We start from the raw sequence: 14,554 nt of genomic DNA, 5'->3' as shown, positions 1-14,554 counted from the left end.
ACATTTAATTGGCCACGTCTCCCACTTCAAGGGGGTGGGGACGTACAAATCTACCAAGCGCTCAGGAGAAGAACCAGAAATCCGGTGACAGCATTAATGACCACACAGCCCAGCTTTAATCTGTAAAGCCATGTTGGCAGTTGGTATCATTATGGCCAACTCAGGATGAGACCCGAGGTATGTCACTTCCCCCGACCACAAGTAGCAGATCCTGGTGATTTTGTATATCCAGTCAGATACTTCACATTTATTCCTTCAAATGTCAGAGAGGCATTTAATGTTATCAGAAAACATGAAAGGTTTTCGTTTTGGGTGCCCCATCCCTGTGCTTCCTCTAGCCCCACAGCAAGCCTGTACCTACCTCTCTAGGTGCTTCCTACACCACCCTGCAATGACCATTTTACTTGTCAGTCTCTCTCTAGACACTGAATCTTTTCATCGCTGCACCCCATGTGCCTGACACAGCCAGGCATGGAGCTGAGCCAGCCTGGGGAATTCTTAGTGGGGCAGGGGCGAGTCATGATCTCGCAGGTATAGACCTAACCAGATTAATTGAGTCTCCATAGTTTGTTCCTGAACACAGCCTGGCAGTTCTTAGGAGACAGGATGACCTGCCATCTGTGGAATTCTGGGGGCTCTGGGGGTGTTGTTCACGCTTCAGGTCCTGTGGCTGGAGCGCCCGGGGAAACTGAGAATGGTCCCTCCCAGCTCTGAGCCTTCACTAGTCTGGCAGCTGTGGACCTAGAGAATTGTTTACATGGATATCCTAGGTCCAGTTGACACTGGCTTCCCCATTAGTTTGGGTTTCTGAAAAGCTGAACAAAGTGAGCTTTTATATATCGAATCACACAGTTCACATAATTCCTTTAAAACATCAGAGATGCATTTATCATATTTTTTTGTTATTCTCCTCATTTAGATGCAGATGTTGGACAAATTTCCCATGGAAGGAGGACAGAAGGACCCCAAACAGCGGATCATTCCCTTTCTTCCAGGTAAGTGAGACACATGCTCTCAGATGGGGCCTCTGGGCTCCCAACACAGCTCTCAGATCTCTCCCCTCCTCCTCCTTGAGGCATTGTCCCAGTGACCAGACCTCAGTCATTTGTTGAAATCAGTGCCTAAGAATATGGGCTTTGGAGTTAGATGCTATGCTATTTACCAGCTGCTTGACCTTAGGCAAGACACTTCACTTCTGGGATACCTCGGTTTCTCCCATCTCTAAAATGAGAATAATTCAAGGTCATACAGTTTGTGTAGTGAGTGGCATCTATTATAATGGCTACTGTATTTGTTTTCTTTCTTTTTTTTTAATTGGGGTATAGTTGTTTTACAATGTTGTGTTAGTTTCTACCGTACAACAAAGTGGAGTTCCCTGTGCTACACAGCAGGTTCTTATTAGTTATCTATTTTATACATATTAGCGTATATATGTCAATCCCAGTCTCCCAATTCATCCCAGCCCCCCACCGCACCCCCTGTGTTTGTTTTCTGTTGTGCATAACAAATTACCACCCATTTAGCAGCTTAAAACGATACCCATTTATTATCTCACAGCTCTGTTGGTCGGAAGTCCAGGCAGGCTCAGCTGGGTTCTCTGTTTAGGGTCTTAAAAGACCGAAGTCAAGGTCTTGGCTGGACTGGGCACTTACCTGGAGGTTCTGGGGAAGAGTCTGCTTCCAACCTCATTCAGGCTGTTGACAGAATTCAGTTCCTTGCAGCTCTAGAACCGAGATACCTATTTCCTTCCTGGCTGTCCCTTGGGGACCCCCTCAGCTTCCAGAGGCTACCTGTATTCCTCATCCATCTTCAAGCTGGCAACGGGGCACTGAATCTCTCTCCTGTGCTTGGAATCTCTGACTTCCCCTCCTGCCACCAGCTGGAGAAAGCTGTCTGCTTTTAAAGGCTCATGTGATTACCTTGTACCCACTTGGCTAATCCAGGGTAATCTCCCTCTCTTGAAATGAACTGAGGCATATCATATAACATGATCCCAGGAGTGAGATTCCGTTATATTCACAGGCTCTGAGATTAAGGTGGGACATCTTTGGGGGGCCATTTAAGAAATTCTGCCTGCCTGCATACCCGCCTGAGTGGGCCAAGCACCTTCTGAGTGTCAGGCACTGTGGAGGAGTTCATGCAACCATGGCTGGTGCCTGCTCTCAAGACATTCAGTGTCCCTTTCCCCCCAAAAAAAATTCTTACCAAAGGAATAACATCAAGGCTTCAACTCAAAAAATTGGGTTACCCAAACCAATGTTATAGCTTCAAGTAATAATAGCTACCATTTATTAGATCTCTATTGTGGGCCAGTCGCTGGGCTAAGTGCTTTACATTCATTAGCTTGTTGAATCCTTAGAACAATCCTGCAGGGCAGCCATTACTATGCCCATTTCACAGATGAGGAAATTGAGGCTCAGAGAAATTATAATCACTTGCATAAATGGCAGAGCTGGGATTCAGTCACAGGTATGGCGGGCTCAGAATTCATGCCCAAAGTCAGACAGCCCAGGTTCAAATCCCAGTGCCCCTAATCATCCACTCTGTTCCCTTGGGTAAATTACTTAAGCACATGGAGTTTCATTTCTACATTTGCACACTGGAGATCATAATGGTACTTAAATGATAGAGTTGTTAGGAGGATTAGGTAAGTGCCTGATATGTAACTAGCAGCAATTAAGCACTTGCTAGTATCTTTATGTACAGATAATCGGCAAATTGACAATCACCCTAAATCACAAATATTTAGAGCTGGCCAGCCTTTTAAATCTTTTTCGTAATGCAGACAAGGGGGCAGGCCATGAGATGGATCACCCAGGAGCCCATTCTCCCCTCCCCCACTCCAGGATTTTGCAATCAGCACATCAGTGTGTTCTTCTGGATAGTGTCATCATTGAGTGAGTTTAGAGACAGGGTAGATGTATTTGCCAGGCCCCCATTTACTGGGAGATCATTTGCCTAAAAAAACCTAATGTTTTTATTTCTTCCATGGGGAGAGAACACTGGAATTTTTTTCCTTATTGAAGGAAAGCCGGTATGCCAGCTGAAGTAACCACATCTCAGCGCCCAAAGCATGTGCTTTGGAGTTCAGTAGGCCCAGTCCTGTGACCTCAAGCATACGACATCTCCCCCCACCTTTGAGCCTCAGTTTCTCATGTATAAAATGGAACAGTGACCCCTGCTTCACAAACTTCTCTCCCTGGTACATAGAAGGTTCTCAGTAAAGGCAGAAACAGGGTCCTGGGACATTCCTTTGGAATTTTGGGGCCTTTCATATCTTGGAGTCCTACTTAAATGATCAATCTGGATATTTAAGTTGAAATGGGCTCTAAATGTATATTTTTCTTCAAGGAAAAAAAGGAAAGCAGTGAGTTATAACTCTTTGCTGGTGAAAGGCAAAACCAGCTCTGGAAAAACTTCCCAGGACAGGGAAGAACTTGAGCCGACCCTCTCCCCAGCCCCTGAAAGCTTTCGTGGTTACGTAATCCTTTTCCACCCACGAATTCATGAAAATGCTGTTCTCAGGGAATTGGCTCCATTGTTCCTGCTCAGGACACCCACTTGTAGCTTGGAGAGGCCCCGTTGGGCCCTAAGACCCCTGGAGCATCCCTTCCCAGCCCACCTCTTAGCTTTTCCTTGAGGCCGAGGCCAAGGGCAGGGACGGGTGGGAGAAACGGCCCCTCTCCTAGGGGTCAGTTTTCTGCCAAGACTGCCACGTCAGCAGAACAAAAGCGAGTTTCATGTTAGCACAAAGGCGGGGGGGTGGGGAGAGCAGCCCTGTGCAATTTTCCATCCCAGCAAGAGCTGGGGAAGCCAACTTGGCAGAGGATGCGGCTTGAAAAATAAGAATTACAGTTTGGCCTTCCTCCACTATGGAAAACAAAAGCCTGCTCGTTCCCACCAAAGGCTGTTCTCTCCTCTGAGCACCCTTCCCATTCCAGGAAGGCTGGCCTGAGGGGAGGGCTGGGTGTGGGCTCGCTAGCCCTCCTTCTCCGTGACTCACACAGAAGCTTCACAGCAGGCGCAGATCCGCATTTCACCTGGAGGCACCGGCCAGGGGGGGCGCTGGCCACTCTGTTCTGCCCCATAGCCCAGGGCCTGAGCGGTAACTCCACTCCGCTGTGGATAAATGATGAATTAGCCTGTCGGAGGCAGATCTTAAGAAACCAAGTTGGGGGTTGAGGAAAGGAGAGGTGCTCTTCCTTGTAGAATATAAGGCAGTATCATGTAACCTATTTTTTAAACAAAGTAATTACCCTTTTTTAAGCACCTAGGGAGGGCCAAGCCCTGTGCTGGTGTATCACGGAGATGACTACTAAGAGATAGGGGCTGCTCTCCCATTTTACAGATGAGGAGCCTGAGGCTCTGACAGGTAAATGCATTTCCCAAGGCAGCACAGGAAGGAATAGACCCCCCTGGGATTGGCCTGGGGCCTCACTGACCCTGTGGAGCCTGTGGCCTCCCCTGCACGTGCTACTCCTGCCGAGGGGACTTCCTGTCCCCACTGCTGGCCGGGCACCTGACAAGTGCCCAGAGACTCACTGAGGCCACACAGGAAGAAGAATGACATTATTGTGTCCCACCCGCAGGAGACGTTGAAGGCGCCTGAGTTCTTGGTCCTCTCCCAGCCCCTGCAGGCCAGGCCTCAGGCGAATTCTCTTGGGCCGTGGTGGCTCTGAGGTGAGCCTGTGCCAGGCCGGTGCTAGCACCATGCCCACTGTAAATTTTTCGAGTCAGGTCACAGCCTTCTCAGTAAGAGGCCTGTACACCCCTCTCTCCACCCTTCCTCTGATTTTATAGAAGGGGAAATTATACCAAACTGGGACCAAAATGTTTTTGGTAGGCACCAAAATGTTTTTGACAGGCACCCCTTCTCCCATTTTGAGAAATAGATTAGAGGGCAGGAAGCGTTTGCTGTGTAGGATTTCTCTTCACAGGCACACACTTCTTATTTTTCCTGAAGGTTCAGGATTCTCCTAGGAATTCTGATCTTCAAGTGGTCCCACCCATGAGGGTGGTAATTATTACTCCCACCCAGGGAAAGACTGCCCCACCCAGAATGTCAGCAGGGGCCCTCCCTGTTGGAAAGCACCAGTGCCAGGAAGGCAGGCCCCCAGTGCCTGCACACAGAGGGCTCACACAGAGCCTGCCCCTAGGGAGTGAATGAGGGAATATCATCGGTTCTAGGGAGGCCAGGTTGTAAACTCCTTCCCACTTTGCTGCATAATTTGCTTTTTTCATTTTAAATGACATGAAAATTTTCTGATTCCCAGAGCAATCAATGTTTATAGTAGGCACTTTGGGGAAAGTATAAAGAAGAACACAAAAAGGCTTTGTCTTCTACCCTCGGAGACAAGCGCTATGAACCCTGTGATGCATTTTCTTCTAGATTTTTTTCTCTTCTAACAAGCGTGGTGTATCAGAAATTTGACTCACTCATCAGAATTAAACCCATCACCATTATAAAGAAAGAGATCCTTGTTATTAAGGAATATAAGGAATATGTATTTCATCTCATTGTGGGTTCTTTTTTAATTAAATGGAAATGAACAAAAAAAGGATTACTATTAGGTTGACCATATCTACTTCATTTGCTGATTGTGCCTTTTTGCCCAAGAGCAAGTTGTCAGATTATTTTAAATGTGACCTTAACCATATGGTCTTTTTGGGTACAAATCTCCCTGACCACCTTGCATTGCAAATCTTTAAAAGTCAATAGGTTGTTTCCCATCATCCCTTTCGATTCTGTCCTATGATGAAAACTCTTTATGGGCCTTTCCTACCGTCTTGTCCCTGCTCACCCAAGGTTGACCCATGGAGACAGCAGTCTCACCAGCGCCATCTCAGATCAGTGGTTAACCTCTCCTCACCCTGCCAGCCTCGTAACCCAAATTCTTCTCCAGGACCTACCTCCTTGGACCAGAAGTAGGTGAAGTTCTTAATAGGTCTCCATGCCCTGCAGTCTGGAGAGCTGTGGTCTCCCTGTGCCTTCCTTTTTGACCCCTAGAGGCCTCCTGGTCGCCCCGCATGAGCATGGCAGGGGGACTTGTCTCCATCCCCCACCTCTTTGTCGCTCCTTGATGTCTTATTTCTGATTTTCCGGCCCCTGTCTCTGTGACAAATCCAGAATGGTGTGGCCATGCTGTCTGGATCCTCAGTGCATGAACTTTGCCACCATCTCCCCATGAGAGGATCTCCTTTAAGACTCTCGGGAACCCGCTGATTTGCTTGAAACAAACCTCACCCGTAATGTTTCAGCATCTTAGATATTTCCTGAGACCCTCAGTGGCATCATTTATATACTTGTCTTTGCCTGTGACCCATGTCCTCTGCCCATATGTCACACTGGAGGTTCTGGTACCACAGCCCAGGGCTCAGATGTCACCCAGCAAGTAGTGAATGGACTGTGTTAGTATTCGGTGTGGTAGGAGGGCTTGGAGCCCTCTGTTACAAACACTTATTGGCGAAGGAATTGAAGGGATATGTCGTCCTGGCAGGTGGAATCCACCTTCATGCATTGATCAAACGTGAGTGCCATGTGGCAGGGGCAAAAAATTGACTAAAGCCCAGTCAATCCCTATTTGGGCGGAGCCCCATGACTAGTAGGAAGGAAGAAGACATGTAAATTCGACAATGTGATGTGTACAATCAGAGACAGGAACTCTTTTTTTTTTTTTTTTTTTTTTAATTTTATTGAAGTATAGTTGATTTACAATGTTGTGTTAATTTCTGCTGTACAGCAAAGTGATTCAGTTATACATATATATATTCTTTTTCATATTCTTTTCCATTATGGTTTATCACAGGATATCGAATGTAGTTCCCTGTGCTATATAATAGGACCCTATTGTTTATCCATCCTATATATACTAGTTTGCCTCTGCTAATCCTAAACTCCCAATATTTCCCTCCCCCCCCCCCACCCGCCTTGGCAACCACAAGTCTGTTCTGAAAGAGACAGGAACTCTTAACCCATTTGAAGTGTGTAAGAGTTTCCCAGCAGGGGTAGTGGGTGAGGTTGGATGGGGAAGGTATTCCAGGCAGAGGGAAAGGCACAGAATTATGAGAGAGTGTGGAGTATTGGGAAAACATCAGACTAGAGCAGAAAGTATACAAAGAAAGAGGAGGGAAGGAGACTGAGCTGTCGAGTGAGGGCATATCTGAGTGTTCGCTGAAGTGCTCACCGCATCTGAGAATCTTATAGTTGGACAGGGGACCTCCGATCATCAGATCTTCCTTCCTTGGTTTGATTCCAGCCTCCCTTCTCTCACCAAAAGTTATCCACTGAGCCCCACTCCCTCAAGCCCTTGCGCTAGAGCTGTGAACAGGGCTTTGGAGGACCAAGCATGGGGTCATCCAGGCCCTGTGGACGCCCAGCAGCAGGTATGGATGGCAGCCAGGAATTTAGGTACCACTCAGGCCTACCAGAGGCAGCCACATCCTCATCCTCCCAGGTTGCTGAGAGCTTGTCAATGCTCCCTTACAACGCTGTGTGCACTCTCATCTCCTGCAGGCAAAATTCTCTTCCGACGGAGCCACATTCGGGACGTGGCCGTCAAACGCCTGATACCAATCGATGAATACTGTAAGGTAAGTCTGAGAAATGCCAACACTTCCCTGTGTCTCGTGTCTTCCCCGTGGGTAGTTTTGGGGTTTTTTTGTTTGTTTGTTTTGTTTTTCTTTTCCTTTTCTGACTACAGGATGCCCATTGTGAAAGATCTGTACTGGTGAAAAAAATGTAAAGAAATTAGAAAAACCAATCACCCATGATCCTTTAACTCAGAGGCAACAATTATGAAGGTTTTTACATATTTCCTTTCTCTCCTTTCTCTCTGCATGTATTTCTTTATGGTGTTGAGATCATCCCATATGTGTTATTTTTGTTGCTCTTTTTCTTTTCTCTCATATTAAAAGAATTTCCCCATGCTATTAAAAAAATCTTCTTGAACCTGCTTTTAATGGTTACGTAGTATTCCATTGTGCATGAATGTTCTAGAAGTTATTCAGCCAACCCCTGTTGGACAGTGCAGCTGGCTTCCAATCCCTTAAATGTTCTCAACCACAAGGGGCCTCCCTGCCTTTTGGTTATGTTTTGTTTGATTTGAGGCTGATGTCAAGAAAGAAGCATATTTTTCTTTTGTTTAGCTTCCCTAATCTTTAGTATTTATTCCTCTAACTTAAAATCACTAGCAGTTTGATTGGAGAAGGGTAGGAATAGAAAAAATGCCTTAAAAATGGAGCAGTGAATGCTTTCTCCCCCTAAGATCAGGAGCAAAAGCAAAGTATATTTGCTCTCTCCACCGCTGATCTACATTTTACTGGAGATTCTAGCTGGTGTAAGCAGGCAAGAAAAAGGAATAAAAGGCATACAGATTAGAAAGGAAGAAGTAAGACTGCCTTGATTCACGGATGACATGATTCTATTGTAGAAAACCATAAGGAGTCCACAAAAAAACCTGCTAGAACTTATAAATGAGCTTAGTAAGATTACAGTACTCATCAGTATGAGTATAATTTTTGTGACTTTCTGTCTGAATTTAAAAAAAAAAAAAAAAAAAATTCCACAAGGACTCAGAGGCAAAGAATATACAAATCAATTTTCACTGCAAAGTAAAGGAGCTGTTACAGTGGAGGATTACTGGACTGAATGTCAATACTATGACATAGTATGAGTGTGTTTCATGTTTGGTAATTGCAATCATTGTTGCTTTTGTTGTGGTCATCCATGTACAATGCTTGGTGTCAGTCGATTTATCTCTTGTAAAAATAAAATACAGTGTGTGTGTGTGTGAAAAAAAAAAAAAAAAAAAGATTACAGGACTCAAGACAAATATTAAAAAATCAATTGTATTTCCATCTACTAGTAGGGAACAACCCAAAAATGAAATTAAGAAAATAATTCCACTCACAATAGCATCAAAAAGAATAAAATAATTAGGAATAAATTTAATAAAAGAAGTACAAGGTTTATATACTGAAACTACAAAACATGGTTGAGGGACGTTAAAGAAACTCTAAATGAATGGAGAGACATTCCATACTAATGGATTAGGAGACTCAACAGTGTTAAATTGGCATTTCTCCCCCAGTTGATGCACAGAGTCAATGCAATCTCTGCCAAAATCTTAGTAGGCTTTTTTGTAGAAATGAACAAGCTGATCCTAAAGTGTATGAGGAAGTGCAAAGGGCTCAGAATAGCCAAAACAATTTTGAAAAAGAAGAACAAAATTAGAGAACAAAATTGTACTACCCATTTTCCAAACTTCTTATGAAGCTACAGTAATCAAGACTGTAGTACTGGCATAGCACTTCCCTGGTGGCGCAGTGGTTAAGAATCCACCTGCCAATGCAGGGGACGCGGGTTAGATCCCTGGTCGGGAAGATCCCACATGCCACGGAGCAACTAAACGCATGTGCCACAACTACTGCGCCTGCACTCTAGAGCCTGTGAGCCACCACTACTGAGCCCACGTGCCACAACTACTGAAGCCTGCGCACCTAGACCCTGTGCTCCGCACAAGAGAAGCCACCACAATGAGAAGCCCGCGCACCGCAACAAAGAGTAGCCCCCCTCACTGCAACTAGAGAAAGCCTGCGTGCAGCAATGAAGACCCAACACAGCCAAAAATAAATAAATAAATAATTTATTTATTTATTGGGGGGAGAAAAAAAGACTGTAATACTGGTGTAAGGATAGGCAGATGGACTACTGGAAGAGAACTGAGAGTCTAGAAGTAAACTCTTCAGATTTATACTCAATTGATTTTCAACGAAGGTACCAAGAAATTCAGTGGGAAAGGGTAGTCTTTTTAACAAATGGTGGGATCATGGGATATCCATATGCAAAAAAATAAAAAATAAGTTTTTAAAATTGGACCCTGACCTCACACCATGCATAAAAAATCAGCTCAACTCAAAATGGATCATAGACCTAAATATAAAAGCTAAAACTATAAAACTTGTAGAAGAAAACATAAAAGAGAATCTTCATGACCTTGGTTTAGGCAAAGAGTTCTTAGATATAACACCAAAAGAGAAAAATTGATATGCTCGACTTCATTAAGCTTACACATTTCTGTGCTTCAAAAGATATCATGAAGAAAATGAAAAGACACACCACAGATTAGGAGAAAATATTTATAAGTCATATATCTGAGAAAGGACTTGTGTTGAGACTATATAAACAACTCTTACAACTCAAAAATGAAAAGACAACCCAGTTTAAAAACAGACAAAAGATTGAATAGAAACTTCACCCATGAAGACATACAATGCTTAATAAACACATAAAAAGTTGTTCAACATCATTAATCATCAGGGCAATGAAAAATAAAACCATGATGAGATGCCTACACAGCCTCCAGAATGGCTGTAATCAACAAGACACACAAGAGGTGAGGATGTGAGATAAAGTGGAGCTCTTTATTCTGCTGGAGACATATGATGGAAACCACTTTGGGAAACAGTTTGGCAGTTTCTTCAAAAGTGAAATTTATCATACGATTACTCTCAGGTACATACTCACAAGAAGTGAAAACTGTCCACACAAAGAATTGGATGCAATTGTTCATAGCAGCATTAATTCGTAATAGCCCCAAATTGGAAGCAATCCATATGTCTATCATCTGGAGAATAGATAAAGAAAATGTGGAATAAGGCATACAATAGAATATTGTTCGACAGTGAAATGCTGATTAATGCTGCAAGATGAATGAATCTCAAAAACATGATGCTATGCAAAAGAAGACAGATGCAAAAGACTATATATTGTATGATTGCATTTACATGAAATGTGCAGAAAAGGCAAATTTAGAGAAAGCAGGTCAGTGGTTTCCTGGGCCTTGGGGCAGTGGAAATGGAGATTGACTGCAAATGAGGTTGGGGACATTTTTGAGGTGATGGAAAAGTTCTAAAACTAGAATGTGGTGATGGTTGCCTAACTCTATAATTTGAATTTGAATCATTGAATTGTGTACTTATAATGGGTGAATTTTATGGTGCATAAATTATACTTCAGTAAGTCTGTAGAAAAATTTTGAAGGGGGAAAGTGTGGGGATAGACGCCCCTCTCTTGGCAGGAGATGTCATGGAAGGGCAGAAAATCACTCCTGATTGACCATCTCCTCTTTACCAGACATGACCACGTTTCATCCCTCCAATAACATGGAGGACGTGTTCTTTTTCCCTTCGTGTTGATGAGGAAATGGAGGCCCAACAAAGTTACTCACAATAACAGTATTCGAGACTTTGAGAGATGAACCCAGCCCTTTTAGGACTTGGCACTCGCATACCACTTATGGCCTCTCCAAGAAAGTACAAATTCAAGAGGCCAAAATAGTTAAGCGTGTGTTTCATAGAAGCAGATAGACTCAGACTCTTCTCTCTCCTAAGGATACCCTTAAAAAAGGGATGGGGATGAGGGGCAGGGCTCGTCATTCAGGCACAAAGACACCACTGCTGCCTCCCAGATCTCAGAGGAAAGTTCAGATCTTTGCTCTTTGTCCTTTTCCAAACCTCTAGAGCCTAAAATTCCTTTGTCCAGGCCCTGCTGGGAAGAACTTTGAACCCTTGGGGTCACCTTAGCCAGCTGGCAAGTTCCACCTGGTACCTTCCCAGAAACCTCGGCCCAAATGTGCTCTCCTGCTTCTTCCCCAGCCCACCCAACTTCTCTCCAGTCACACCTTCCTCTCACCCAGGGCTTCCCGAACCCCTGGACATTTGATTTGGAAAAGGAAACATAAAATCTTGAAGGGATAAGGGACAGCAGCAGCTGCCTGCATCTGGCTATGCTTGGAATGGTCCAGAGATCATGAATTGACCTGGATTAACCACAGGGAAGAAACTGCTTATGTTACATGAGCCGCATGGAAGTTACCACCCCTGCTATTAATGCATCATAAGAAGCAGAGCAGTTATTTGGGGGTTTTAGTTGGCCAAATTCCCTGGGCTTAGCTTCAAGGGAACTGCCCTCCTGGAAGGAGATGAAACCATCCCTTTTGTTACAAGGCCTGTGAAGTCTTTTAGAGACTGCATAGACCTTTATGTAAGATCTGGTCTCTGTTATTGACATTGTTGTGAGCTGACTTAAGCCAATTTGATCTATCACTGTCCGCCTTATCTTGGTAGAAATTGGTAGTTTCCAATAGGTAAAGATAGAGGAAGGCTGTAGATGTCCCCAAACCTAGCTACCAGCTAGGAAGAAACTTTCTGCTCTACCAGACCTATCATAAAGTTACAGTATTTAACATAGTATGGTGTTGGCACAAGGATAGACAACCATTGGAACAAAATAGAGAACCCAGAAACAGACCTATGTGTATTTGGACACTTTGATACTAACAAAAGCGGCTTTGTAGATCATTGAGGAAAGGTAGGATTCCTCAGTAAATAGGTATCCATATTGGAAAAAACAAAAAAGATAACTAACCCCTGCCTTGCACACACATGGAATCATTTCCAAGTACATTGAAGACCTAAATGTAAGAGGTAATTATAAAAGGTTTTAGAAGATAAAAATAGGAAAATATCTTCATAATCTCTAGGTATAGAGGGACTTCTAAAGACACAAAAAGTACCAAGCATAAAAAGATTGATTTATTTGACTACAGTAAATTTAAGGACTTCTGTTCATCAAAAGACACAATGAAAACGAGACTCAGCCAAATCCTGCCACACATACAAGCATTTGTTATCAAGCAGTTCCCTAAACAGACTCTCAAGTTGTTGTATAAACTCAGTGAAATACCAGCTGTCTTGTCTGACACCGCTTTGCATGAAAGTTTCCTTAAGACAGATGCAGTGGTATCCTAGTGGCAGGATCAGCTAATCCTAACCATAGTCTGACAGTAAAATCTTCAAGAAGAGGTAGAACACAGAGGATTCGGAATCCTAGAACCAGGGTACCAAGAAGAAGGATGTATAATGCTGGGCTCGCCGTGTTCTGTTCATGCAAGGGCCACCCCTCATTTCACCAGTGAAGAAAATTATTTCTAACAACTGTTATGCTAGTAAATAGAGGTTCTAGTGTTGGTCAGAGGTGAAGATAGCTGAAGCCCCAAAGTAGCCTTTTCTGAAATGAGAACTTGTGATTAGAGTCTCCTACTTGCTGAAGTGTTCATTCCTGATGAGGGTACTTCAGATATTAACTCACCATTATTAGAGTGTAGGTTAAATCTAACACACACACACACACATACACACCTATGAACATGTGGGTGTGTATGCCCGTGCTGTAGTATTTTATTTTTTTATTTTTATTTTTTATTTTATTGAAGTATAGTTCATTTACAATGTTGTGTTAATTTCTGCTGTACAGCAAAGTGACTCAGTTATATATATATATTTTTTTCACATTCTTTTCCATTATGGTTTATCATAGGATATTGCATATAGTTCCCTGTGCTGTGCAGTAGGACCTTGTTGTTTATCCATCCTATATATACTACTTTGCATCTGCTAATCCCAAACTCCCAATCCTTCCCTTCCCCACCCCCTCTACTGTGCTGTAGTATTGGGTTGACCAAAAAGTTCGTTTGGGTTTTTCCATGACATCTTACGAAAAACCCAAGCAAACATTTTGGCCAACCCTAATGTTTTAAAGTAAACTCTATAGGCAGTATAACAGTACTGTTTACCAGACTCCAGTCCCTTGAGACCTCCCCTGAAGATTTTTACCATATTCTGCTACCTATATTATTATTAATATTTTTCTTTATATTCACTTTTTTAACTTCTTTAAAAATATATATTTTAGAGAAAATTTTATATCACAACCACAATGTAAAACTGGTATCACGTACCCTAAAAGTAAAAATAAAAACAGTGATGCAACAGCAACAAAAACTGTTTTTTAATCTAGCCAGCTTCTGTTGCTTACTACCAGAGGAAGCTCTGCAGAGCCTGGTCACGCTCGCGGGAAGCAAGTTGGGGAAGTTCTTTCTTCTAGGAATTTTATAGTTTCAGGTCTTACGTTTAAGGCTTTAATCCATTTTGAGTTGATTTTTGTGTATGGTATAAGATAAGGGCCCAATTTCATTCTTTTGCATACGGATATCCAGTTTTCCCAGCACCATTTGTTGAAGAAGCTGTCCTGTCCCCGCCGTGTATTCTTGGCACCTTTGTTGAGGATCAGTTAACCATATGCATGGATTTATTTCAGGGCTCTTGGCAATGATCTCATGGATATGACACGAAAATCATAGGCAACAAAAACAAAAATAAAGAAGTGGGAATACATCAAACTAAAAAGCTTCTGCACAGCAAAATAAATAATCTATAGAGTGAAAAGGCAAACTACAAAATGGGAGCAAATATTTGCAAATCACATATCTGATAAGGGGTTAATCCCCAAAATATCAATATCTAAGGAACTTATACATCTCAATAACAAAAAGAGCTAATAACCCAATTTTTAAATGGGCCAAAGGCTTGAATAGGCATTTCTCCAGGGAAGATACACAAATGACCAACAGGTATATGAAAAGTTGCTCAGTGTCGGCTAATCATCAGGGAAATGCAAATCAAAACCACAATATGATATCACCTCACATCTGTC

General features: G+C 43.1%; 1 protein-coding gene across 2 annotated transcripts in view; it reads left to right on the top strand.

Annotated features, from left to right (window-relative positions):
• Positions 1-14,554, top strand: part of SH3PXD2B (SH3 and PX domains 2B) — a 112,591-nt gene that overhangs the window by 44,554 nt on the left and 53,483 nt on the right. For both annotated transcript variants that reach the window (XM_059917680.1, XM_059917679.1), the window contains exons 3-4: positions 920-995; positions 7,514-7,590. In XM_059917680.1, coding sequence (XP_059773663.1) covers positions 920-995; positions 7,514-7,590 — 153 coding nt within the window. The remainder of the gene's footprint in view (positions 1-919; positions 996-7,513; positions 7,591-14,554) is intronic.

Source organism: Balaenoptera ricei, chromosome 3, assembly GCF_028023285.1.
Source record: "Balaenoptera ricei isolate mBalRic1 chromosome 3, mBalRic1.hap2, whole genome shotgun sequence".
Lineage (NCBI taxonomy): Eukaryota > Metazoa > Chordata > Mammalia > Artiodactyla > Balaenopteridae > Balaenoptera > Balaenoptera ricei.
Note: the sequence above shows the minus strand (reverse complement) of the source record. Positions and strands in the feature narration are given on the sequence as shown.